General features: G+C 36.7%; 3 protein-coding genes across 7 annotated transcripts in view; 1 reads left to right on the top strand and 2 right to left on the bottom strand.

Moving 5' to 3' along the window:
* spock2 (SPARC/osteonectin, cwcv and kazal like domains proteoglycan 2) overlaps window positions 1-8,126 on the bottom strand; it is a 41,672-nt gene extending 33,546 nt beyond the window's left edge. Inside the window, exon 1 of one of the 2 annotated variants that reach the window (XM_014476019.2) lies at window positions 7,833-8,126. In XM_014476019.2, coding sequence (XP_014331505.1) covers window positions 7,833-8,012 — 180 coding nt within the window. In that variant the 5' untranslated portion in view covers window positions 8,013-8,126. The remainder of the gene's footprint in view (window positions 1-7,832) is intronic. The other variant, XM_014476022.2, reaches the window with a different exon arrangement.
* A 4,699-nt stretch (window positions 8,127-12,825) lies between these two features.
* On the bottom strand, window positions 12,826-24,420 carry ascc1 (activating signal cointegrator 1 complex subunit 1). Of its 3 annotated transcripts, none has more exons than XM_023340801.1 (11): window positions 24,332-24,420; window positions 23,635-23,772; window positions 23,132-23,234; window positions 22,914-23,011; window positions 22,651-22,829; window positions 22,416-22,549; window positions 21,639-21,758; window positions 21,417-21,541; window positions 19,539-19,612; window positions 18,525-18,673; window positions 12,826-13,166 (listed from the first exon to the last, which is right to left on the bottom strand). In XM_023340801.1, exons 2-10 carry the CDS (start codon window positions 23,744-23,746, stop codon window positions 18,557-18,559), a joined length of 1,062 nt encoding a protein of 353 aa, XP_023196569.1. In that variant the 5' UTR covers window positions 23,747-23,772; window positions 24,332-24,420; the 3' UTR covers window positions 12,826-13,166; window positions 18,525-18,556. The 3 variants fall into 3 exon arrangements, with proteins under 3 accessions (XP_023196569.1, XP_023196568.1, XP_005794638.1); XM_023340800.1 differs by having other exon boundaries at window positions 24,164-24,400; XM_005794581.3 differs by lacking the exon at window positions 24,332-24,420 and having other exon boundaries at window positions 23,635-23,887.
* anapc16 (anaphase promoting complex subunit 16) lies at window positions 23,971-26,843 on the top strand. Of its 2 annotated transcripts, none has more exons than XM_005794580.3 (4): window positions 23,971-24,109; window positions 24,423-24,576; window positions 25,931-26,005; window positions 26,384-26,843. In XM_005794580.3, the coding sequence occupies exons 2-4, from the start codon at window positions 24,435-24,437 to the stop codon at window positions 26,491-26,493; spliced, it is 327 nt and encodes a 108-aa protein (XP_005794637.1). In that variant the 5' UTR covers window positions 23,971-24,109; window positions 24,423-24,434; the 3' UTR covers window positions 26,494-26,843. The 2 variants fall into 2 exon arrangements, with proteins under 2 accessions (XP_005794637.1, XP_023196570.1); XM_023340802.1 differs by having other exon boundaries at window positions 23,989-24,109; window positions 24,408-24,576.
* The last annotated feature ends 767 nt before the right edge of the window (window positions 26,844-27,610 follow it).

The raw sequence follows: 27,610 nt of genomic DNA, 5'->3' as shown, positions 1-27,610 counted from the left end.
CCTGAAATACAGGGAACAGCCTACCGGAGGACTGCACTGACCTTTAATAACAATCATCCACGTTCACCTGAGGATAAACTGTGAGACCTTTTATGCAAATCTGTATGTTTCAATTTACCTCATTCTTATGATGCATTGGGGTCATATTAATGGCTCTAAAATTACGTATCATGTCAAAGAATATTATTTCAGATTACACTTCCATTCTATGAAGCCAATATTGCTTTATTAACTAGATTTCTTTGCTTCCTGTTGTATGATGGATGATTCTTTTGTCTGTTAGAAACCTTTGATGATGTATGAAAAATAATAAACATTTTTATCAAGAAGAAACTTGCTCAACTGATCAAGCTGACTGAGAGTGGATGAATGAAATGTAGTGTGCCTGGAGACAGACCGATTAGCCAAGTACAACTGGGTGGTGCTTAATTTATATTTTTATTCCTATTTTCTCCATTTGCACAAATTTTGCTCTCATTTGCTGTATTTGAGCGATTCTAATGTTTTATATATATATATTGCATTTAGAATTACCTCTAGTAATTATTTTGTTTTACTGAGTTAAGAGACAAATAAGAACAAAATGTGAAAAGAGTAAATGTCATTGTTTCAATTTTTTGAAACTTTATTTTCAGCTCTGTGCTGTGATTCCCAATGCTAAGCATTTAACGGACTGCCCCTCAGAAAGCCCTGCAAAGTTCCTGAATAAGGCTGGAAAATAATCCACTGTTTCATCACCAGCTCGTGAAAAAGCAATAAAACAGTTCTGTTTGTTTGTCAAAATTCTGGCTCATCTATCGAATCTTGGGTGTGCCGTCATGCCAGCTATAAGCGAAGACAGATTCACGGAGAGGCAGTATTTATCACTCTGCCTGCAGCAAGGCATAGAGGGGAGCTTCACGAGTACAGAGACAACTCAGGCAGATGCCACTATAAATAATGCATGAACAATGGAGCCAGAAGAAGAGCCTTGGAACAGCTAATTATTCAGCCCGACATTTTCAGAAACTCACATCGAAGTTAACAGCTGAAAAAGATGGAACTCAGGCCATCACTGCTGCTGCTGATACTTCTGCTGCTGATTTGTGTGCTTCCACACTAATGTCAGCACAGCTACTCTCAATTAGGAAACATATTAATCTACAAACACTTTTTCCTATTACAACAAATAGTTTTATGATAATTGGATAAATACATAAATTGAAATGTTATGGGACAACAATTGGAGAAGTTTAAGGAGTATGAATACTTTTACAAGTTTTTTTATTTATTTTTTTTTTATTTTGAGAGACATAAATTAGTATCTGGAGGGGGGAACTTCTCAACAGGAGCAACACAAAGCATTGTTTACACTCAATTAAGAGCCACCCACACTTGTGGTGGAAAGACAACAGCATCTCCTTTCCTCTCCCTCTCTTTTGCTTGTGAAAACTGAAAATTTGACGGGTCGATTTTCAGATAACTATCCGCTTATTTAAGTGTCACGGTTTTTTCCCAAACATAATTTCCACCCAGCGATGTGGCACTCTATCAAAACTGGAAAGAGGCCTCATAATATTCACATAATCGCATACATCCTCCGTTCTCTAACTTTTCATATCTGTAATTACAGTGGCCATTAGCACTGAAGCATAAATCCTGCGGGAAGCTAATAAATGGTGGAGGATGATTACAGGAGCTGAAAACCCTCTACTGACAGCGGCTCTGTGAGCTGAATGAGCTCACTGTCGAGATGCAGCAACATCTTATTTGCTGAAAAATAGAGCCTTCCCTGGTCCTCCATTTATCAAGACTTCAATCAGGAGCGACCTGTTGAAGGGTCAGTGAACAAGCCACTGATGTTGTCTCATTTATAGGAGCGTGCCATAAATAATGTATATGAAGCAAGTTGGTTATGGGAGTTTAATTGGAAGTTAATTAGTGACTTTCACAGGACATGAGAGAATTCAGTGGAATAATGTTTGGCACAACACTTTAGCCTTGAAGCGGCTTTTCACTGGAATGCATTAATGAATATAATAATGAGTAATTTCTGTTTCCTAAGAAGTTTAAATATCAGACTTAGTGAATCAAGCCTTTTTTAATTAAAAAACAACATTAATGCTTGATTTACAGTACAGACCAAAAGTTTGGACACACCTTTTAATTCAATGGGTTTCCTTTATTTTCATGACTATTGACATTGTAGATTCACACTGAAGGCATCAAAACTATGAATAACACATGTGGAAATATGCACTAAACAAAAAAGTGTAAAACAACTGAAAATACCCCTTATATTCTAGTTTCTTCAAAGTAGCAACCTTTTGCTGTGATTACTGCTTTGCACACACTCTGCATTTTCTTGATGAGCTTCAAGAGGTAGTCACCTGAAATGGTTTTCTCTTCATAGGTGTGCCCTGTCAGGTTAATAACCGGGATTTCTTGCCTTATAAATGGTCATGAAAATAAAGAAACTCCATTGAATTAGAAGGTGTGTCCAAACTTTTGGTCTGTACTGTATATTTCACAGTATATTTATTTTCTAAAAAATATAATAAAATTGGACAACCTTAGGATTTCATTAATCTGGAGATGGAGGCACCAATGAAAACCCAAAGCCAAATTGTTCTTGACCTTAAAATGCAACAAGGGCAAAAGTAAATAAAATTATCCCATTGGACTCAGGCAGGCAACCTATATAATTGAGGTTATTAATGCTGTCTAACTGTTGCAAAAGTTCAAAATCCCTACAGTCTTCATTATGAAATAATTGAGTGACTAAGCAGTAAGCCATGTGCAAATATATGCAAATTAAGATTGAAACACACTTAACGAAATGAGACAAAATAACGTGACTAAACTTTAGATACTGGCATTCCATAATTTGAATGGAATAGAAATAAGATAATTTAATTTGATGTTGGTAGGAATTCTTCAGTAACTTAAGAAAGGCTCAATACAGAGTTCAGAAATTGCTCCACAGCAAGCCTTGGAAAAGAACTGGAACTGGTTTGTTGAAAAAATAACCATCTGTTTCGTCTAGTATTGACTTTAGGACTCAAAAACCATGCCAAGTCTTTGCTGATCCAGAAGAAATAACAGTTGATAGGGGAATGGAGACAAGCTCGAAAAACAATTCAATGTTACAAAATTTTTTAATGGAATCAGTTTATCAGCTCTGGTCGAGGTCTAAACCACAGGTGTCCTCAAGGGCCGGTGTCCTGCAGTTTTTAGTTGTGCCACAGGTACAAAACACTGGAATGAAATGGCTTAATTACCTCCTCCTTGTGTAGATAAGTTCTCAAGAGCTTTGCTAATGACCTAATTATTCTATTCAGGTGTGGTGCAGCAGATGCACATCTAAAAGTTGCAGGACACCCTCAAGGACTGGAGTTTGACACCCCTGCCCTAAACTGTTGTAGAAAAACCAAACAGGACAAGAGAAACTGAATTTGCTGATGCATCTTCCACATATCTCAACATGTAGCTGAGATATATGAAAGCCTATGTACTTTGAATTGTTTTAATCCAAAATCAATGCACTATTATTATCCACATAAGCCTGGAACAAGTGACAATGCAGAGATAATATGTTATGCTACAATATTCACATTGCCAAGAAGCTAACGAAACCACCAGAGTAAAGTTAATAAAACTACAAATCAAGTTATTTCCATGCACCAATAAAAGAAATAATATCAGTAATTAATATTAATATCTAAAAGAGCAGAGTAGCCAGCTGAAAAACATCTTATACATTTCCATCAGTAAAACCATGGCTGGCTGAGTCCACTTGCCAGGACTCAGCTCTGGCAGGTGGAAACCTTAAACAGTGCTCTATAGTGGGCTAAGAGTCTGCAGAGCTTCTTAATGAGGTCCCTATCTGCAATGCTCAGAGAGATGGGAGAATCTGGCTGAATAAAAAAAGTACACAGTAATTTATTTGAGCAATGGCACGAGCTTCTTAGCAGATTGATATATATATATATATATATATATATATATATATATATATATATATATATATATATATATATATATATATATATATATATATATAAATGAGACTGCATTCAAGTATATTTTGTGCAAGACGAGGCACTTAATGACAGTTATAAGGTCTTCCTTATGAGACCCTGTAACTGCCATTGAGTGAAGAGTTATTGTAGAGAGGCAGAGCAGCTCTAGTTTTGGATGGACAGGCGGCTGGATGTGCTGTTTATCATGTCATGTCAACAAGGCTTTTTTAATCCTGTCTTTATTTCATGTAGGTACAAATCCATCTGTTTTTCACACCTCATATTTGACGAGATGGTAAACAAATGCAACCTACACATTTCAGATGGAGTATTTCAATGCCCTGAACAGCAGATTACTGTCCTGTCTGAGCACAAGCTAGCACGCCCATCTGTTCACAGCATCACATCTTCACATATGCTGCAGTCAATCCTTCTCTTTTTTCTTCCTTTCCGTTTTGTTTGATAACAAAGATGGATTTTTTTTTTGACTTTTCTTGACTGAAATGCCACCATTTCCTGAACAAGAGGTCATGATGCTACAGTGCAGCATTTTACCAAACACATTGACATTCAAAAACCTATCACAACCATGACTTTTCAAAGGAAATTCACTGTAGATTAATAAAACTTTAATGAACCTAATCTACAAAGGTTTTTTCTTTTTCATTATTATTTGACATTTAGGAGAGCGTGTTAGATTCCGGATGTACTAAAGTCAATTTAATCTGACAACCTCTTAAAAATCGTTAGGATTTTCTGTAATTGCCATAGAGTGTGTAATATTATCCAGCAAGATATACAAAAATCATGAGGTTAAAACAGAATTTTCATGGTCTTAAGTGTTATATTAATTTTATTTAACATTTAGTTTGATGAATTTCACACCTATTTAAAATATTTCTCATTTTTTTTAAACACTAAAAAGTAAATTGTAAGTTAAAGTCCTACCAGACATTATGTATAAGGAATATCTTGAGCAGGATAACTACATCCTGATTCAAAAACAAAGGAGCTTCTCAATAAACTAAAATATAATCAGAATTTTGATATTTACTTATTTCAGTGACAAAATTCAAAACAGAAAACTCATAATTTCACTTCATTCCAGTTAATTTCAATGATTATGGCTTAAAGGTAATAAAAACTCAAAATTTAACTCATTACACAATTTTTATGTTAATTGAAACACTTGAAATATAGGCCTCAGTCTACTGTATAATGAGTGTATAGATGAGTTTCACTTTTTCTGAGCTCAATTACTAAAAGACATTAACTTTTTATTAATATTGTAATTTGTTGAGATACAGCTGTACAAGCATCCCCTCGTAAACCTACAATATTCATTAAGGACAATAAATGGTCTGACCCACTCAGCCTCGATCCAAAATGTTCCAAAAAAAATCTTGTTTGTCTTTTGTAATTTGTAGAGGACTGAAGGTAAATTTTATAGCCAAGAACAAATGTACTCAGGATATTGCAGGTGGGCATACTGCCAGACGCCCCCACCATGAGGCCTCATCCCAAATCTGTTCAACCCTTCAGTTTGCCAAACACTCATCCAAACAGACAGGTGAGGCACACCGCTTCAAGCTCCAGGAGGGGTGATATGTAAATTTGCTTGGTGGCTGAGATTTGCGATTCAATTACAAATTCTCTTGAGACCCAGTTGTGCGGACATCGCGAGCACCCTCACGTAGCACCGAAGGCGGTAAAAGACGCTGGAAATTTTCTCTGGCCGACACTGATAAGACTATCTGCCTGAGCTGATATTTCCCAGCAGTGAGATCAAACAGCTGCTGGATGTTAAGGTGGAGGCTTGCATGGATTTCAGACTGCTCACCAGCTTCTCCAAAGAGATCTTAAACATGAAGTTTATGCCACGGATTTATCTGTCTTTTGTCACACTAAGGTCACCTTACATCAGACTATATACCCTGAAATAGTTAAGTTTTTAATATATGGTTCCTAAGAAAAAAATATGCTCCTGTCAAACACTTAAACACAGTAACATACAAGTCAATTCAGTCATTACATTAGAAGATTTCAGGTAAAAATAAGTGACAGCATAACTTAACCTGGCATAAATTCACTTTTCAATATTTAATAGACAATCTTTCTACCTTTTGATTGTTTTTTAATAACATTGTTTTTTAATAACATAACAATAACATTAATAACATGATTTTCTTAAATGTTCTGTGTCAAGACAGCCATATTCAATAAATTAAAAGTCTTAAGAAGTTTATTTACTTCAGTAGCTCAATTAAATAAGTGAAACACATTATATATATATTAATAACATCCAGAATTATATTTCCAAGCCTTAATTTATGTTATTATGATAATTTTTCACTTATGAAAACAAAACATTTAAGGTTACAGTAGATCCACTGATCAGGTAGAAGAATTTACCAACAAGACAACAAATACGGCTCTTATGGAAAAATAGCAAGAAGACAGTCCTTGATCAATGAAAGCCATGAAAAGTATTTTGAGTATTTTCATACCATAGAGACACAGTGAGCCACAGAGAAACATGGTGGTGGCAGCATCATTTCTCGAAAATGCTGTACTTCAGCAAGGACAGGTAAACAATTTAGAATTGATAACAAGATATAAGGAGCAAAATGCAGGGCAATACTGGTAGAAACATGTGTGGCTGCAAAGTGACCCAAGAATGTGGAGGAGGTTCACCTTCAAGCAGGAGGAGAGCCCTAAACATACAGCCAGTGGTGAGATAACAGCAGATTCATGTGTTTGTCATGATCGCTAAGTGTTATGTTTCAATGTGTTTGGACTGTGTCTATTTTGGGTTGTTCACTATTGTCATTAAGGTATTTCCATATTATTCAATTAATTAGTGTGGAAGCTCTTAGCTCTTTCTGAAGTTCTGTTCTTTGTGTATGTTGGTTTTGATCTTGTTATTAATTTCTAGGTTTTGGTTAGTTAGATCCATTGTTTCCCTACTCAGCATCTCCTGTAACCATAAGCCATCCTTCGCTTCATTTCCTCCTTAGATTTTCCCCAGAACTGTTGTTCTCGTCCTGGTTCTCGTGTGCTTCCTTGTGATGTTTATGTCCTGTTCACATTTGGGTCCACATCCACAACACCAACACATATCAGTGTTGGAAAAGCCTGAAACTAAATCCAATTGGGAATTCAATTGGGAATCAGGACTATCTTTTAAAGACCTGAAAGTGCTTTTTAAAGACACTGATCTTTCAATCTGATTTTACAAAGAATGAACACAATATCAGTCGTGTATGGCCTTAACTGGCAGAGACATAAAGACTGGCAGCTTTACAACGTAGGACTAAAGGTGGTTCTAGAAAATCTAGGTTCAAAGGGGGAGAATGCATCTTCTGATGTCAAAATGAGGAAAAAGGCGTGTGATGTCTCCAGTTTACAATTATCACACTTTGTGGTGGTCTTAAAAAGGCAAACATACACACGCGCGCGCCCCCCACACACACCAACACCCCCACCCCCCACCCCCCCGACACACACACACACCCCTACACACACAAAGGTATATATATATATATACCTTTTTATATATGCAAAAAAGGTAAAAGTGTGTAAAATCATCACATTCATTAGTTCGGAGGGGCGCGGACATGGGAGCGCGCGCCTATTCGGACTTGCAGTCTTGTCTAAAAAGATGAAAATTATAATCTCTCTAAAACATTTTTCGTGGCGACTAATGCGGATTAAAACGCAGCATTGTGTGTGTAGTTTGGGGGTGAGAGTTAACTTTGCGGCTTTACTCCACCAGGTGCATCCAAAGCGCCAGTGCGGAGGTATAAAGGCAGAAGAAAATACGGCACTCACATCTCTGAAGCGGTTCCAGTGTTTGGTCTTACGGCTGTACTGAGAGATGGTTGACAGCCATTGCTCGTCTTCCATGAAATTCCCGACTCTCGCCGTCTCCTTCCCACTTTTCGCGTCCACCTGGAGCGAGACGCCCACCAGCAGGTACAGGCAAGCCACGGTTCTCACAGTCTCCATCATGCTGGTCAGGTCAGCTCGGTTTGGGATGTATCCTGCTCCTTCTGCTGCTGCTGCTGCTGTCCTCCAGCCACTGAACCACACGCAGGATTCCTGCTGCTGCCTCAACGCATTGACTGGAGAGGAGAGAGAGGAGGAAGAGAGGCAGGGAGGGAGGAGAGTAACGAAGAGTTCCAATACTGATTCTTTATTTGAGCTGGTTTCGTTATTTCAAAGGTTTATTTACGAGCGGAACCTTCACCTGCACGTGAAGCACACAACTGGATCTTGAACCATTTGAATAACATCAGGTGATTTTTTTCAGTTGTTCAATTTTAAAAAAATAAAAGTCCGATCTTGTACAAGACAGTGAAAAAAAAAGTATTTGCCCCGTTAAAGATTTGTTTTTACTTTTTCTGTATCATTGCACACTTTCCTAGTGAATACAAGAAGTCGTTTTCAAATGATGATTTAATTTACTAAGGGAAAAAACTATCAAAACATGCAAACAAGTAATTTCCCCCTAAACCTAATTCCTGGTTGTGCCACCTTTTGCAGCTACTACTAAGCATTTCCATGAACAACGAGTCTCTTAAATCTGTGTGGAGAAACGTGTGGAAGAACTTTGGCTCACTCTTCCTTGCACAATTGTTTTTAAATCAACTCAATTGGATGTCACAATACATTAACTCAGTCATGCTTTAATCCAGATTAGATAACTATAAAACACCCAAAGGTAGACTTGCTGATGAGGTCTGGATTATTATCTTGCTGCATAATCCTAGTGTTCTTGAGTTTAAGTTTTGTCAAAATGATCAAAAGCAAATGCTTGAAATATTGTTGTTTGTACGTCAATTTAACATTTTGAAATGAACAACAGAAATAATGAACTTTTTGGTTATTTAAATGTATTTAAACAAGTGGAATCTTAATCTGCAAAACAATCATTAACATGGAACAGTGAGTGACATGTTGCTTTAAAATGCTTTGGAATATTCAATAAAATCCTTATGCATGTGAAGGTGAAGGTATAGCTCAGCCAAAGAGCAGAGAAAATATGGGGGAAGTGAGGAAGTGATGTCCAAACTGGTCTTTCCACACTGCTGAGGGGCGAGACTCCCTTGAGGCCAAGAGGCAAATGAGGTTCAATTTAGCTTAAAATGAGCTCAGTTTCATTCCTAATTGTGTTCATTAGCAGGAGAGGAAGAAATGTAAGAGCTTCTCTACAGAGGTTTCAAAGTAATCCTTATCATTATTTTTGTGCTAACTATACTGACAAGCAGGTCTTTAACAGGCACTGGAGAAAAAGCCTGTGATATGGCTATTTTGGGAATGGAAATTCAGACCTCATAATTATTATAACATAAATTGACTATCATTTAAAGATTAGTAATTGAGTCAAACACTCAGTGTTGGGTACAATGTTTTCATTTGTGGTGGTTCATACTGGCCTTAAAAGAACAAATGAAAACAAAAACACAGTGGGAATGTCTTTTTTTTTTCCAGAAAATGGTAGCATGCTGTTTAAAATCTAGCTTTCTGGTAGAAATCTAGTAAAGTCCACTTCTAACATTTGTCTTTCATCCATTTGAGAGCAGTAAATATATGCAGCTTGTCCAAAATGACAATGGGTCCCTTTGGGTGTTTTTCAGATTAGTGCTTTGTTTGTCAATTCAGCTGGATTTTAAATCAAAATTCATTCTCAATAGCTGGCTAAATCTGTTCAATATTCACACTTTGACCATAAAATGGATCAAACACTCAGAATAGACTACATTTACTGCAATATTTATGCAGTATTATGTATAAAGTAACAATGTTATTTACTAAACTTAACATTTTATTAACATCTTATTGTGTATATTGGTAAGAGGTAGCAGCTGGCAATAAAAATCAGCATTTACAAATCAAGCAGCTATATCTATTTGTAATTTAAGTTCCATTGCATTGTTTATTAATGTCACTTTTTTTAGTTATAAGCAAAGATGTGCCTACTAGGGCAAAAATATGCATTATGTCATACTGCATTTTAAACCGAGGATGAATTTTGGTATTCAGATTCAGCTGTTTATTTTTAGAAGGCTTATAAAACATTATATGGTTCATTTAAAAAATAAATAACACTGAATTAAATTTAATTTAACCAGCATATTATTTGTTTCCTCATGCAGATTATATTTGTTTTACTTACCTATGTTTGGGTTCTGTATGTTGGGTCAGACCTAGAACCTAATCTTGTGGTGTAAAATTTGTTCAGGACTGGATCGGCCCATATTTGACCCAATCTGGGTCGCTCTATCTCAGCAGTGTTTAGAATGTACACTTTCAAATGTAACCACATATGAGATTACTTTTGTTATTAGTGTGGCTCTTTAAATTTCAATTCTGAGGACACAACCTAGAAGACAGCTAAAATACACATTACGGACACTATGCTGAAAGTTAATTTTGAGGGGAATGAAAGTTTATTGCATTTGCTGTCCGATAGCAATGTTTGATTAGGATTTCACTGCACTGTACCAAATGCTGTTGAGATTTAGAGTATGGACCTGAGCGAATAAAAAATTTATTATATCCGGTCTTTTTTTATCCAGAATTTATGACCCACGGAGATTTACTGTACCTGCACATCATTCCCGCTGCTTCTATTAACTCTGAAAGCCCTCTCCTCTTCTCAGCGTTTCATCCCCTGTGACGATAAACCTAATCCAGCACCCTCCCTGTTCGGATTCATTTAAGTTTAAGGTTACCAGTATTGGCCAAGGTTGAGTAGCCAGGGGCAGGATCACATTTCTGTCATGCTGCTTAGCTGGCAGAACAAACTCTTGACACTTGCATCAAAGTTGTCGATGTGGCAAATGTGTGCTTCTTTTATACGAGCATGTAGAGCCGCAGAACAGGGAGGCAAGGACAAGAGGAGAAATATCTCCAAGTGTAAAGCACTATGTACATGAAAAATATAACGTGACAAGTTAAAAGGGTGCATTAACCAAAGCATAATGCTAAACGTTGATGATTAATGATCACACATCTGAATTAGGTCACTTTTTCATTGGCTTTTTTTTTACACTTTGTGAATTTAAATGTTACCGAGAAACCTCTGTTTTGACCGTAGTAATAAATGTTTCCTGAGGGAAATTCTTCAGAGCAAGAAAAACTGAGAAAACATTTTTATGATCAACTCTAAGTTGTTAAATCATCTTACAAAGCAGGTTTTAGGAATGAGAAGACACAATATTGCCAAGGGCTCTTACAAGTTTACCAGTTTGGTCAACAGGGGAATGTTTTTACTTTCCTTGAAGACTGACTTCTAAGAAAGGTTAAACCCAGACTCATAAGTTAAACTATGATCTGGGTGTCCTAAATCTTTAAAAATAAGTAAGTGGTGGTACTGATGAGGTGACAAAATGTGGAAAAGCTCAAGGGGTATGATAAATGTTTTCAGATACCAAAAATGAAATCAGCACCATTTGGGTAAAATAATACTGCAGCTCCTCTTAAATCATTCTGTATGAAACCTAAAAAATCTTTATTTTCACTGTTAATTGCTTGGTTTGCAAATATTGTGAGGAATGTTGTCACAAGGACTTCAAAATGCAGTAAAGTGATGACCAGGTTTTCACTGCATTAATCAATAAATAGCTTCTGCTGCACTTGCAAGTTTTACATCAGTTGAGTACAGCAAAAAGAGATTTTTGGAAACAATGCAGTTATTGCAATCACTACTTCATTATTGAATGCAAAAAGATGTTTAAAAAATAATTGTAAAAAAACACTCAGGTTTGATTTAGCAACTCAGTTTTGCACTGTTTCAACATATTACATTTTTTAGAGGCATATAGATATTACCCTAGAGGCAAATGTTTTAATATTGGCTAATTAACACTTTTGCAAGATTATTATGCTTTCAACAATAAAGGTGAATTTTCAGGTTATTAAAGTATTTATTCATATCAGGTAAAATTAAATAACCAGATATAAAATAATCTCTAGAAAACACTGGTTAATTCCACTCTGCAATCCTTATTGACTATCCAGAGTCTTAACAAAATGGCAACATTTTTATAAATTCTTTATTTGGAAAAAAAATAGGTTTATCAGTCTTGCTTGAAAGAACGATATCCGATTGCATTAAGTACCAAGACTTAATGCGATTGGCTGGGCTTCCTTGGATAGAAATCTGCTTACCAGTTTCAAAATTATGGCTGCACTGTATCATACCATGGGGAGCTAAATATAAATTATGTAATTGAATTTAAATCTGCCAATGTGATTGATCTGACTGTACAGTCCTATAAATAGGAACCAATTCACATTTGTTGTGACCCGACAGTACATCCATAAGATAAATGTAACAGATCATGATTAAGAACCACATGACTATTAAATTTCATACTTTTCATGTCACTGTCATATATTCAGGTCAAAGTGAATGAACAACTTTGTTGATATTGCACATCGGTGCAATAAAAGCAGCTATCAGATTTACTCTTTAATAATATGGGTATCAAACTGAGCCATATGTGTGGATAAGCCATCAGTTTTTTAATGGTCCAAATTCTGTAATTTCAACCATTTTTATGTTCATGTTAGTCTCAAACTGGTCTGTGATCATCTTTGCCAAAAACTTTCCTCACATCCATCAAAACAGGAACTGCAGCTGCTTTTTATTTTAGTCATGAAAGCACTGCATGGTTTACATCTGCAGATAGGAGTCATGTTTGTCAGACTGAGTTCAAGAATAAAGAGATTGACTTGATGCCAGTTCATCTCCCCAAACTCATGCACATTAATAAACCCAGTCCACCTTATTGAGTTTTCACAGAAGCAGCAGAAGCTGGGAAAATATTTTTTTTTATTAACATCAGACAAGGCGGTACGCAGCACAATTTGAAGGCTTTCTTATCTGGAAATATTCCCGTCGTATTACAAATGTAAACAACACATATGAGTCTAAAGAGTCCTGATGAGCTGCGCAGCTTATCACAGCCGCTCATATTGTCACACAATGAAAGCGCTCTGAGGATGTCTTCAAGAATTCTTGGTAAACAGCAGATGATTACAGAAGGGAATGCAATGCAGGGAAGCAAACGGTTTGGCTGCATGTTTTCATTTGTTGCTTGGATCTGTTGGGACTTGCTCATCATCATTTTCTGTCCTGCTGTGTCCAGCAAAGACCTGGAACACAAACAAAAATCATCAACGTTTGCACTTGAAAGCTATTGATTTGCACTAATCTATAAGTAATCTCAGTTTTTCATTGTGATTCCTTACTGATATATCAACTAAAATTCATTAAAGGTTGTTTCATAATGTCATGAAATGAAAGTTGAAGGGGTAGGAATACTTTTGCAGAATGCAGGATGAAGGTGCATATTCAATTACGATGTACAAAGTTTGAGTGCTCATTTCTCTCTCAATTTGAGGAAGTTGCATTCTGATAATTGAACCCAAACACCAAAAATGTCTGCATGAAAAAAAGTCAGACCAGCCTGAGATGAAAATCCCCAATCCAAAATCCCGTCAGAGGTTATTCCGAATGTAGGGGACTGAATAAGCCACATCTGGAGGCATTTAACAAGTAATCTCAAGTGACTTAGAACTGTAAATGAAGCTGCTAGAAATGCATATGGATTCGATTCAATAGGATTCAAACTGGGTCACACAGCTATTAAGACTGCAAAGTTAGTTGAGAGGAGTGTGACAGCAGTTTGCCACTGTTGGTTGAGCACTGAAGCGGCTGTTTTTCGCACTGCAGGCAGCTTACAGCAGCAGATGTGGGAGAAAGTGCAGCAGTTTCCCCAATTAAACGCAGAGTAAACAGAAGCTCGCTTACACTTGAACTGCTAAACACGATCACCTCTGGGAAATGTTCTTTTGCATTATGTGTGACAAAGCCACAGCACTTTTACTTTAGGATTACAAAGAAACAAAACTGTGCTTCAAGCCTGAGCTTAATTACCATAATGCAAATACGTCATCATATTCAACAACAGATTCGGATTGTTTCCCCTCCTTGCCATGCGGTTTAGTACTTTGCTTGTGAGAGTAAAAACACAAATGCTGATCTTGTGGGAATACCTGCTGGAGTAACATTTTTGTTTTTATTTGATGGTGAACTGCAGAGCCGAGGACACCATTGAAGCATATTGCCAGAAAGAGTAAAAGGAAAATTCAACTGAAGGATAAAAACGACGATCCTCACGAGGCACTGCTTCTTTTCCAGTAACAGCCCTGTAACTCCTGCACTGAAGTGTTTTTATAGCTTTCCCGTTAGAGGACACTCCCAGCAGTCCGAAACAAGCTCAGAATTGATGAGTGGGCTGTTCTCTGCATCAGCACCTGATACCAGTTATCACCACTGTAATGATGGTGAACGATTTTAGGTGTTGTGTGAAACGTTTTCATGATAAAATAAATAAAAAGTATGTAAAAGGAAATAAAATGTGTATAACTTTACAGCGTCTGATCAGAGAGTTTGCAGGAGGAAAAGTAGATCTCTCTATTCTGAACCAAAACTGATGCAAAATGCTGATTTATCTTCAGAACTGCAAACATTTCAAAGCATAAACGCTTAATCCAGAAGTAACAAACTATGATAGGGAGCCAGTTTGCTTCACATTTGAAGCCAACTGGTTCAAATGTGAAGCAGTTTGCAGTTTTTTACCATGTAAAAAAAAACATTTACATGGTATGTCTGTAAACTTCAAGGCTAGATAAGAATTTTGAGGTAATGCTCTTCAGCTTGCTGGCTAAAAGTAACAAAATGTCCTTTGTTTTCAAGAAAAGTAGCTAAGTAATAAAGGTACCTGATTAACTTTACTCTTTAACAAGGACTTTTCACTGTGAGATGTAAGGACATTTTTAGAGAAATGTTTAAACCTTGAAGCTGGAATCTGGTTTTAGTTGCAAATTGATTGCTTTCGACTCTTATTGTGAAGAATGAATTATAGCAAAGCTACTGCACTTTGTGTTTAAACACTTTCCAGTAAACATGACTGCAGCATAAAACGCATGCGGACAGCTGCAGGAGGCCTCTGCATGAAATTCAGATTCAGCACTCTGAATGATAAGCTGCTGCATGAATCACCTGCCCTCTCACCCCTCTCGCCTTCACTGTCAATCAAGGCTGTAACACCGGTTACTGACACAGCGGTTAGCGTGAATTTCAAATGGTAGAAAAAGATGACAAGAGAATAAAATCTAAAAAATAAAGCAAGCTGTTAAAAATGAAGCACTGTTGTATTTTTGTTGCATCCAAATTGGAAAAACTTTGATTCTGTTCCAATGAATCAGTGAAAGGGATATTTCAGGATTTAATCAAGACCAAAATGAAATTCAGCTTTCTGCTCACATCTAAGTTTATGAACATTTGTGTTTTTGAATTTTAGATTTGCAATCATTTTTGCCAGGTTGGGAATTATGTAGCACAGCTTTTTCAGTACATTTATAGAGTTCCTTTAATTTACACAGAAGCTGATGAATGTTTAGACAGGAAATAAAGGTTGGAGGTGGTGTGCCACTAATAATCTTCCTATGTGAAACATGCCTTAAGAACAGAACACAGCGTTTCCTCTCAAAGTAACTGATATAAAAGCATAGCTATGAAAATAAGCAGAAAAATGTAAATAGTTTAAGTAATCCTATTTTGTTAAATTGCTTTACTTACATTTTTCAAATCACTGTGACTGTGAGAGAAAAAAAAATAGAAAAGTTCAAAAGGCATAAGGAGTTTGTACAGTAGCTTTTGCACATATTCCCACACAAACAAATATTTTATTAAAAGATACATCTTCCACCTCATTAAAACTTCAGAAAAAAGGGATGTAGATCAAAAGGAACAAGCACAGTACACAGAGATCTAATTTATACAGCTTTTTGAAAGCTGTTCAAGCTTGTCCTCAGATTTTGTAGGTCTTAGTGGAGCTTCACACTGCAGGAAGAACAAAACTGACTAATTAGGGTGAGACGTGTCAGGGACAGAAATTACGCATCTTGGCTGGTGCACAAGCAAGCGCAATCACACAGATGCCGATGACAAGATTTAGTCATTTTAACAGATTCGCAGATGAGACAAAACATTCCAAAAACTCACAGATAAAGTGATATCACTGTTCATGTTTGACAGAAATCACACTGAAGGATTAAATATATTATATATGTAATGACTAGTTCAGATCAGTGCGTTGAATGTATTAAAACATGAAAAGCGTGAAGAACGCGTTACAGTCTACTGAGTCAGAGCTTTCCAGAAACAGCAAGATTTGTGTTGTCAACACTGGTGAGTGAGTGCCTGCTGTAATAGATCAGACATGAGGCTTAACATACTGCACTGTAATATTCTTGGCACGACCATCTGCACTGGTGACAAATGAAGGAATAATGACATGTTAAGGAGCTGGTCATTATGTCTGAGTGCGTACTTGTATAAATGTATGCACAGGAACGAGTACTTTTCACTTACAATCCTCACAAGGACGAAAACAAGACCCAATTTGGTGCAAAACAATTATTTGGCCAATTCTTCCTGAAAACCCTGAATTGCTGTCATTCCCTTTGGTAACCATCCCACCTACATAATATCTGCAGTAATGAGAGAAAATGAACTCACAGATGCCTAAAAATTGTTGGTGTTCTAAATAAGTTAATAAAGAAGAAGTATCTAGGAAATAAAATTACAACATTATCTGAAAAGCCAAATTTTCTATTTCTCTATTTAATAATCACCCGTTGTAAAATGTACATTAGTAAAACGAAATGTACTCACAGCACCTTAATTATTTACAGTACTGCAAATACATGAGTTGTACACAGAAACTACCACTAGTGGAAAAATAAGAGGGAATAACATGTTTGTGGTGCCTGGTGGGTACAGCTGCTTAATAAAACAGAAATAAATATATTCAGTGAGCACTGAAGGTCAGTACCCATTGACCTTCAGCAAAGTGAGTACTACTTCAATTACAGTTTATTGCTGTCTAATTCCATATTGTGACAATTATATATATATATATATATATATATATATATATAAATATATCAAAATCAAATATATGCAAGGTTAACTGTAGCCCTAATATGAAAGGGGGTAGTAAGGGAAATTTATGTACAAGTTCATGCTAGCACTACTGCACATCTAGATGAGGCAGGAATTTAGAAAAACTTTGAAGCTTTTGCTCAAAATAGTAGATTAAGATCCTTACAGTCCTTACAAATTCGGTACATAACAGATATTTTTAATAAAATAGTAACATCTCCTGCCTCATTACATAAGCACAACACAATCCCTTATACGGCGTTGGTGCAGACATCTGTACAACTCATCTTTAATCATGTTCCTGCCAAAACAGACAAGAATACACAGTCCTCAAACATTTAATCAAATTGCAAATCACGTGTCGCTCCTCTTTTCCCTTTGTGTACAGCTGAGCTCTATTTACTCAGCCCTAGGTGAAAAAACCTTTATGAATGTGTTACCTGGAAGTGGTGCTACACTAGATATGCACTGTTGAACCAGAAACAAGCATCCTGTCTGGAAAGTAAGTGTGCATAATTAGGTCTCGTTGTTGGTCTGAATAAATGTTTTATTTTACACCGCTGAACAAACAAAAAAAAAGAGACAAAATGACCATGACTGTGGACAGAAGAACAGAAGAAGAGAAGGTAAACTAGTCAAACCACTGCTAAAATGGTTGGCATAGTGAACAAAGAGAGCCCTCAGACTTTACTGGTGTAACTTTTGCCCGCTTGGCGATCACGCTCCTGCATGCTAAACAGAGAGAACCACCAGCTGAGGGGAAGGCGAGAGGAAAAAAATGGAACGAACAAGAAGCCCTGCTCTTTGTCTGACGTTTGTATTCAATGACACATTCGACAGAAGTAAGAGAGAGCAAAGTTGCAGCAGTTTGTGTGGGTAGGGCTCCTTAAAAAGAAAGATGGGGTATAAAAAGAAAGACTGGCTAGTGTAATAAGTCATGTGTGAAGCATTAACACATTCAGTTAGGTGAAAGGATGTTTTGTTACAAGGGGTTATGACATTCAGTGGTGTGAGGATGACATTACACTGAGTCAGACTGTTTCAACGACTATAAACAGCTTTCTGCCACGACTCAGGATGTTTATTTTTCTTCTAACTATTCAGTGTGTCACCTTCATTGACTACAAAATGCTTGAGTATTTATTTCATTCTGTTTAGGGCAATGTGTCACAATGTAAAACAACAAAGATGGGGCCCATTCAGGATAAAATCACTTTACTGTCAACAACAACCCTAATTCTGCAAAAATTAATCTTTTCTATCTTGAAGATCACAACAAAAAATATGATTAATACAAATGTACATATTTTATGTAGATGCTTTTCACATGTTTTCTTCTGATTGAGTTTTATTTAAAAATATAATATTTTACATTTGATACGTTTGACAAATTTATGCCTGAAAAGCTGTGCTCAATAACAGCAAATACATGCTGCCACCTAGCGGTCAGAGTCATTAACTGCACTTTTCTGCTGCTCCAGAACTATTTTCTCACCCACCTCAGAATATTACGCCTCAGCTGGGATAAAGGTCACGAGAAGCTTATGCTCCCAGCAGATGAGTAGTATCCGGTACAGTCTGTTGAGTACCTCTGTGACAGCTGGACAGTATTCAGCTCAAACTCTCCAAAACCGTAATTATCAAATTTCTGAAACACAAAAAACATGTTTTCAGAATTTAAAAATCATTATTTTCAGTTTAAAACAACTATTTTAACAGACTTGTTAGAGGTCAAACAAAAATATTTCTTGCCATCTACAGTGCTCAGCAAAAGTATTCCTTAAGCTTTTTCACAGTTCATTGTGTTACAATGGATTTATTTACATTTGATATGACAGACACAAACCTGAATTGACCAGAGCTCTTTTAGACCATTAAAAGCTTGAATTATTATTTTAGAATCTAATCCTGCTTTAAACATTTCCACGTCTTTATACCTGACCAGTCTGCCAGGTCCTTTAGTCTTCATGATGCCGTTATTCATTTATGTTTTAACAAACTTGATTAAATTTTATTTTTTTCAGGAGAATCAGAGTAAAAGGGGTCTGTATACTTCTCCACACCATCGAAAACGTTATAAGAAGGAAAAATGTGGTAATAAATCAACTGTACACTGTGACCTTTAAAGCGCTCAAACATCTGGGAGTATTATTTCACTCAGAGCCTTAAATCAGAGAACATTTTGAAATAGTTGACAGAAGTGAGGCGGGGCAACGAGCTGCTCTGCCAAAACAACAAAATCAGGTTTTATAGAGCTGTTCATTACCTAGCTCTTATGAAACTAGGTATGGGACTCTGAAAATGTCAATCCCATTAATGCTTTGAATCCAAATACATTAAATTGTCACACATCTCCAGGTGCTGAAATATAGCATTCGTATCTGGTTCATGTCTTTATAGGTTTTAAAACAGGAATTTATGCAATCGCCCACATGACTTAGTATAACTTCAAGAAAATCCGATATTACATTACAAACATGTGTCTATTAATCTGGATGTAAAAGGGGTCTAACCTTTAATATGCTCCTGGCATCAAAAGCCTCTCTTTCACTTGTGGCTGGTTTTCCTGCTCCACCCCTGTTCTCAACTGGAAACACACCACAGACCAACACACAATAAAAGGAAAAACACTTTGATAAGTTATCTCAGAGAAGCAATAAACATGTTTACTTGCAGCTCCAACAGTACCCAGCAAATGTCAAGGTAACTTCGTTTGTTAAATGATATTGCGAAACTGAGGACTGAGGAGAGCACAGCCATTGAGCTTTGTACATTGTGGCTGTAAACATGATCAGCAGTGGCATACCACTATGTTTGTGCGATGTTGTTGTCGGTCAGTCCGGTGCGAATGTGAGAACCGCTGCTGGACGGGATCCATCAGCAAAATGAATGAAGGCATTGTGAGAGTAGCTGGAAAACAGCACACTGTTCTGTGCACGTACACAGCTCTGAGGCCAAACAGAGAAGTACCTCCCTGATTCCTCTCTGGGCAATTTAGCTGTTCTAATTGTTTTGAGGCTCAGCTTTGTGGTCACTGCAGCTCCAATCTGAGCTAAAAGATAATAAGGGAACATTGGAAAAGTATGTTCCGGGAAAAAGGACAAATATAACGATCCCAGCAGTTCTCCTTTTTCCTGTTCATGTTTAGCCGATGCCTCTTAAGACAAAAGATGAATCACAAATATGCTTTTTATGAATCAAAGGTGGCTAAACATTTTTGGTCACTTTCTCGTGAATGTTCTCACAATTTTATTTGGATATATCTGTAACACTAACTGATAAAGTAGAAAACCTCATGTGGGACCTAAAAATACCATTTTATTTCTACACATCTGAGCTTATTGAAAAGATGCTGTTCTATTCATGACCAATTTTATTAAGCCTCTGCACAGCTGTTATCAAGTAGAGAAAATGTGATCTACATCCTGAGGACATTATCTCCTGAAACACTGCTTTTCACAAAGCCTGGGGCAACAAAAATCACACAAAAATCTTAAAATTAACCTTGAACAAACACTTTTTTAATCACATGTCTTTATGAATTAAGATTCACATCAAGCTAAAATAACAAACTGCATGCAGGAGCATCTGAATAAATTAGATTATCTTTAAAAAAAGATTTAATTTATTTCAGTAATTCAGTTCAACAAGTCAAGATCATTTATAGATTCATTGCAAATAAATGGATTATTTTAAAATGTTTCTGCTATTTTGGTGATTAATGCTTACACCTAATGAAAACCCCAAATTAAGTTTCTTAAAAAAATGTATATTACATGTGACTAACAGAAAAATAATTTTAAATATAGAAATTGAATGTTATGGACATGTTATAACCAATTCTGGGAAATACTTTGTAAAAAAAAGCCTGATGTTCTGAGACTCGTATCCAACTACATCTCTGGAAAATTGAGTGGAAGGTCAAAGTGTGGTAACAAAACGTGCACATACCTGACTACGCACCCATTTAAGAAATTGTTGGGGTACATTCACAAAGTGTGTACTATGGCTGAATTCAGAGCTTTAAAATCCACCTCACACAGATGTATCCAACATACTTTACTAACATCGAGGTAAAAATATAGTGGACGGGAGAAGTTTAAAATGTGGATAAAAGAAAGAAAGAAGTCTCCAAACTTCCCAGATGCCAATCAAACAGATTCTGACAAAACGTTTAACAAAAAAGCAAAAGAAAATCTCAGCTGAACCATGGCAAAAATCTCAGCCGAACCATGGCAAATTTCAAACTGGTGGCAAAAAGTTATGCACAGAAAGAAGAATGAATTTCAAACCTTTTTGCACATTTACACACTCTATAACCGTTTTACTCATGGAGAGCACTGTATGACCAAGAGAGAATCAAGCTGTCACCAAATGGTGCTCATATTTACCTGTGGTGTCCTTTCTGAACAGTGTGTTCATGACAGTACCATGCAGCTTCACTCTGTCCCACTCCCTGACCATCAGCCCCACAGAGACAAAATGCTCCACCAGCCGGTCTGCAATCATCTGCAACCTATGGAGAGGAAAAAGTAAAGGTAAAACTTTAAACAAAAAAATAAATAAATAAAACCAGAAGGTCACTGAAAGCACTTTTTCTTTCGAACACCAACCTGTCAGATCCATCTTTAACACTGACTTTGGCATATAAGACGTCCACCATGGCTGGATCATCATTCATGTACTCTATACCGGTCACTTCCAACGGCAGAGCCTTTCCTTCAGTGATGTCCCTGATGAAATGCAAAAATGAATTAATAAAGTTTCCAAAATCAACATCTATAAAAAGCTTTAAGGCATTAGTTTCAAAAGAGATTACATTTTCTGTCAAGCCATTTCACCTCTTTAAATACCTTTTAATTAGATGCCAAAGAACATGTTGTAGTGACTAAAACTACTGAATTTCCTGTGTGTTTATACTATATTTTGCCTAAGTCTATGTATTAAACTCAGAATAGCAAGAAATAAATGTATACACAACAAATATAGCTACAATAATTAATATATTGTATGATTTCATTTTAACTCTTGCTTTTCTAGTTGCAATAAAGCCAATTAGTTCACTATATGCAACTTGGTTTTTACATTTTCTTTAATGCTTTTATACCAAGAGTTCATACCAGCCAATGCCTGTTAGTCCGTTTTTAAGCATTATTTGGAAAAACAAATTTGTACAGCACAAATAAATCATGGCATGATTTACACATGCTATAGAGCAACTTTCAGATTTAAGATTAAATCTGAACTCATTTGTCTGAACTTTAAATCAGTGATAAAAATCGAATTAATCTTTTAAAGAGTAATTTCACTGTTATCTGAAATGTGTTTGTGTTTCCAAATTCATCACAGTGTCACGTCTGACATGATGAAGTAATTTTTTAAGCTTCTACCTGATAAAACTTTGGCATTCTTGGAGGTGTGCACATGCTTTTCTCACTTCTGTGTCATTTAACAGAGCCAGAGTGCCAATTGTCAAATGAAGCTTTGCAGGGTTTTGAAAGATGCTTTCCTCCACTCCATGATCCTGCAAAGTAGGTGACACATGATTTATTCGTTATTACACAATGCAATAATTTAAAACTACTTCAACTGGTCCCCAATCTTGTTTGCATTTGTCAAGAGCACCTGTGAACACTGTCGCAACACCTCATCTTTAAATGTCTGGAATCCTTCTTGAACTTTGGAGTCATTCAAAGGCAAAGACAGAAAGTGAGTGAAGGGCTGTTTCTTTCGGAAACTCTCCACAAGGACTTCTACTCGAGTGACCGCAGAGGAAACTGCAGCTTTTTGGGCAGCAGTGATAACTAAAAGCAAAAGAAATGCATAAGAAGGAAATATTTTGCAGGTAAATTAGTTTCAGAATGACCTGATTTGACATTTATCCTCACCGATTTGTCCTTCTATTCCTTGTTTCGGGATGCTGATTGAGGCTTTGGTGTCAAACTCAAGACGTCTTCGAGTTTCTCCTTTTTTCCCAATGATATATCTATATAACAACAACAAAATTAAAACATGTTCACCATACGCACAGTACACCAATGCTTACACAAAAATTTCATTCTTTTCAAGTTTAGGGACGGAGGAAACTATTTTGTTCACAGCTTACTTGTAAAGAACACTTGGGACATCAATGGCACAGCGGTATCCCTTATCGGTTTGTTCAATGAAGTGGCTGTCACAGGTTTCATCCTCTTCCAGTGCTTCACTCTCTTCAATCATACAAACATGGAGTTGGTTTTTGCAAAACAAACTAGTGGCAACAGTAGAAATGTGAAGTTCCTTGCAAAACCATATGTATACATGGGTACCTTTTTTCACATTTGTTCTAGTTAAAATCACTCACGTACTTTTTTGATATTTATGTGGTGACCAACACAAAATATAGTATTCAAGACAATAAAGCTGAGGCACGTATTTGTATTTGGTCTTCCTGAGTTAATACTATGTAGAAGGAACTTGTGCTGCAATCACAGCTGGAGAATACTTAAAGTACTTGTCTAAAAGTACTTTCTGGTTCTGGTGGTCTATCACATAAAATACCAATAAAATACACGTTTGTTTGTGGGTGAAACACGACAAAATAATTAAACCTGTCAAATGCTTACTAACCAGATGGCCCCATGTACGAGAAATCTTCTTCTTCATAGTGTTCTTCTTTAACTATGTTTCTTCGATATATTCTGCCGTTTATGTTGATAAGCGGTGGGCGTAGAACATCCATTGGTTGCTACCAAACCTAAATTAAAACTGTTAAAATACCAACATAAAGTGACAGAAAACAAGTAAAATTTCGTGAAAGTCACCTTAAAATTTTGTTTACAACTTCAAAGTAGCAAGTCATGCACGTATGCTAGCTGGCCAATCGCGTCACGACACTTTCCGTTAATTTACGGTCACCTGTGTACAGATCTACATAACATGTAAGCGGAACGAGCTCCTTGGAACGTTATAGACATGAACCATTCAGATTGTTGTGACATCTTTCAAAATGGCAACCCTCTTTTTGACGTAAACTACAGACGGCTAAACAAACACCGAGGGCTAAACTGCGTATGAATAAAGCCGAACAATCTGGAAAATTACGGTAGGGTTTTACTATTTAGAACATCTGAGCTGATTGTATAGTGTGGAGAAATACCTAGGTCGAGTGGTCATTCGCTCCATTGCTACAGTTAGCTTTCCTACCAGCTGTTCTGATAGCTGAATCGGAATACATTTTTTAAACTAAAACAGGAAACGGTTTTACGTTTGTGATGTGGTTAGACTCATAGACATAATAAAGATGGTTCAACTGATTTTAGCTTACTCTGTGATTTATTCCTTGTTTCTCTGCATACACTTTAGAATAAGCCGTGATGAATAAAGTTCTCGCTGACGTTTAGGTATGTGCTTGGTAGCTTCCTAAGGCAATGGCAGCGTCTTCTTCGTCCTCCTCTGCGGGAGGTGTAAGCGGTAGCTCGGTAACAGGCTCTGGATTCAGCGCTTCAGAGCTCATCCCTCCCAGGAAAGTTCTCTACACTTATCCTAAAGGAGCAGGGGAAATGATGGAAGGTATGTTGTTGTTGTTTTTTTTTAGCTGTATGATCGCATGGACTGATCCTGATGGAAAATAAGCACTGTTTTGGGAAATCTATTTTCATATAATCAGGGAGATAGATTCATTCTACTGGGAAAATAATAACAATTCAATGATTTCCAACTGATTATTTGCAGAGGAGAAAGTTGCATTCATAAACAAAGACCTGCTTGATTTGCCGTCCCTGAAACAACACCCCCTTGCACTTTTCCACATTTTAAGTCAAAGTGGGGATTTCCTCAACACAAAGTTGTCTATATGTGATAGAACAAGGAACATGATACAGGAATTCATTTATTTGCAATTAAAAGAACGCATGCACATTCTAAGCTTCTCATAGAGAGCACTGTTAAATCCATCAAATGAAAAAAAAAAAGTGTATCACAGCTGCAAATCTGACTGGATAGGGCACAATAATGTGAGAAACAGCAAGGAGACCCAAGGTAACCCTGAAAGAGCTGCAAAGTGGGAGAATCTGTCAACAGGACAACTATTAGTCATGCACCTCACAATTCTGGCCTATCCAGAGGAGTGGTAAGAAGTAAGCCACTAGAAACTTTGTTGAAAGTTTGCCTCAAGCTATATGGAGGGAACAGCCCCTTGAATTGCTTGGTAAAAACTCTAAATCCAACTAAGAATCTGTAGCAAGACTTAAAGATTGATGTTAACAGACACTCTCTGACTGAGCTTCATCTGTTTTGCAAAGAAGAATTAACCAAATTGACAGTCTCCAGGTATGCAAACCTGGTAGAGACATGGTTTGTGGTTGCAAAGTGATCAGATTTACTTTTAAAGTTTACTTGGCCAAAAAGCTTTACATTAACCCTGTCCAGATAAGTTATCAGTCTCTCTAAGCTTATCTTGGATTGAAAATTGCATAATAAAGACATCTTCGTATCAGAGCAACAATTCTTTTGAAGAAATAGACATAGTTTTCTCTGGACCAAATACAAAACAGATCAGCTTGACCATTATCAGAAAAGCGTCCAAAAGCAAAGCTCTCAGGGTTTTAGAATCGCATCAGTGCCATGGGCAAAGGTTATGTACCGTTTTGTGATGGTACATAACCCCCCCACCACCACCACCACACACACATTAGGTTTGTTCGTTCGCCTGCCCGCCCCAAGATTTTGAAAATCTATACAGCCTTAAAGATTACAGAGCTTGCATTTTTCAATAATAAACAAAAGTAAAAAATATACACATAAATAGAATGGTGCTAAATAAATAATCTGAACTGACTGCAGTCCAGATTCTCATTTATCACAAAGCCCTTAAAATATACATTTTGATCATGCTGCCCCTTTTTAAAGCTATTTCTTTTTTCAGATGGCTCTGACAGATTTTTATGCGAGTCTGTGTTCAGCTACCAAGTTGCCTCCACACTAAAGCAGGTCAAACAAGGTAAGTCTGTGCCCTGGCTCATACTCCTTAAACTTTTTCATATTTCCGTATTTTGACTTATTAAAACCACAAACATCTGTGTTCCTGTTTGGTTATGTCTGTCTCAAACTAGTGTGCACAATTATGAAATGGAAGAAAATGTTTAATCTGTTTTTTTTCTTCTTTCTTGTACAAGTAGAACTTTGAAAAATATGACGTATATTTTTATTCAACCAACATGAGTCAATACAGTGGGCATTGAATTTTCAAGTCTTAACATTTGGTTTAATGTGGCAACAGCACTATTTTCCACTGGTTTCACATACCACTTTTGGGTTTCTTTCAGATTAACCTAATAAAACTTGATATGGTAATAGAGTAACCTGTTTGTTCTTTCAGATCAACAAGCATCTAGAATGGAGAAACTTGCGAGCCTTGTGGAAGAGCTAGAAGCAGACGAATGGCGTTACAAACCAATAGAGCAGCTACTAGGATTCACACCGTCCTAGTCAAAGGCATTCGGATGCATTTTGTGGAATAAATCAGCCAAACAGAATGAAGACAAAAGGAAATGTTTTTCCTTTTGTTCTGTCTCGCATGTGATCTTTTTTTTCTGTAAGAGTTTACACTGTAACACAGAACTAAAGGTTATTTCAACATGTTGAACCTAAGATGCTTTTGTTTTATATTTTGCACAATTTTGTGTTTACCTTTTTTAAACCTATTTTCAATAATGTGTACCACCTAAACTAAAATATCTTTCAGCTTAATCTTATAGCTACTCAACTTGTAATATTATTTAATAGTCATAATAGGTCTTTCATCTCATATATACTAATAAAAGTGATTCTTGACATGCTTGATGTTTTGTAGTTTGTTCTTATTAATACTTGTCACTGAGTTTTAAGCTCTACCTCATCTGGTAACTTATTTCCTTGTGATTTCCTGCTTCACGAACGTGCCAAAGTTTGACGTACAGCACCGCTGTTGTTTTTGTGAAGCTTTCTGTGTTTACAGCAAGAAAGCACACGCAGATCACTCCAAGCGGTTGTTTTTATCCAAATGAAGGCCGGGAATGCACAGAACATACTGTCCTTTGGCCCGGCCCTGGCCAGTGCAGGACACGCCTCCAGCTGGTGGTTAGATTTTATCTACAAGGAGCTTGATCCAGAGCGCACTCACAGTTGTTGTCTGGATGGTTTTCTTTGTCTTTTTACACATTTCACAATATTCAAGTATGAAAACGTAACTTTTTTTGTGTGTGTAAATTTTTGGCTTTATTAGCATAATTCAAAACATCTATTTCGGAACACCATATGCCTATTGCCTACATGTGACTTTCACTTCCTCTCTTGCAAAGTACACATTATTCCACGCCTACGCACGTGAAACAGCATAGCATAGGTCTGGCGGTTATCCAGAATTTTATGATCTAACTGTACTGCATATGCGCAGCTTGCTGACCCGGGAGTGACACAACTGCAATTATTTTTGCACTGAGGCTACACAGCTTCTTTTTAACACCTAATTCTTATTCTGTGTTGCTTGTATGTGTTCATGCACACATTTCTGCACCCACATCCATTTCCCCACATTTCAGCTTTTTATGATCTGGTCCTACAGTGT

Source organism: Xiphophorus maculatus, chromosome 10 (assembly GCF_002775205.1).
Source record: "Xiphophorus maculatus strain JP 163 A chromosome 10, X_maculatus-5.0-male, whole genome shotgun sequence".
Lineage (NCBI taxonomy): Eukaryota > Metazoa > Chordata > Actinopteri > Cyprinodontiformes > Poeciliidae > Xiphophorus > Xiphophorus maculatus.
The sequence above is the reverse complement of the archived record's forward strand: the minus strand, read 5'-3'. Positions and strand labels throughout refer to the sequence as shown.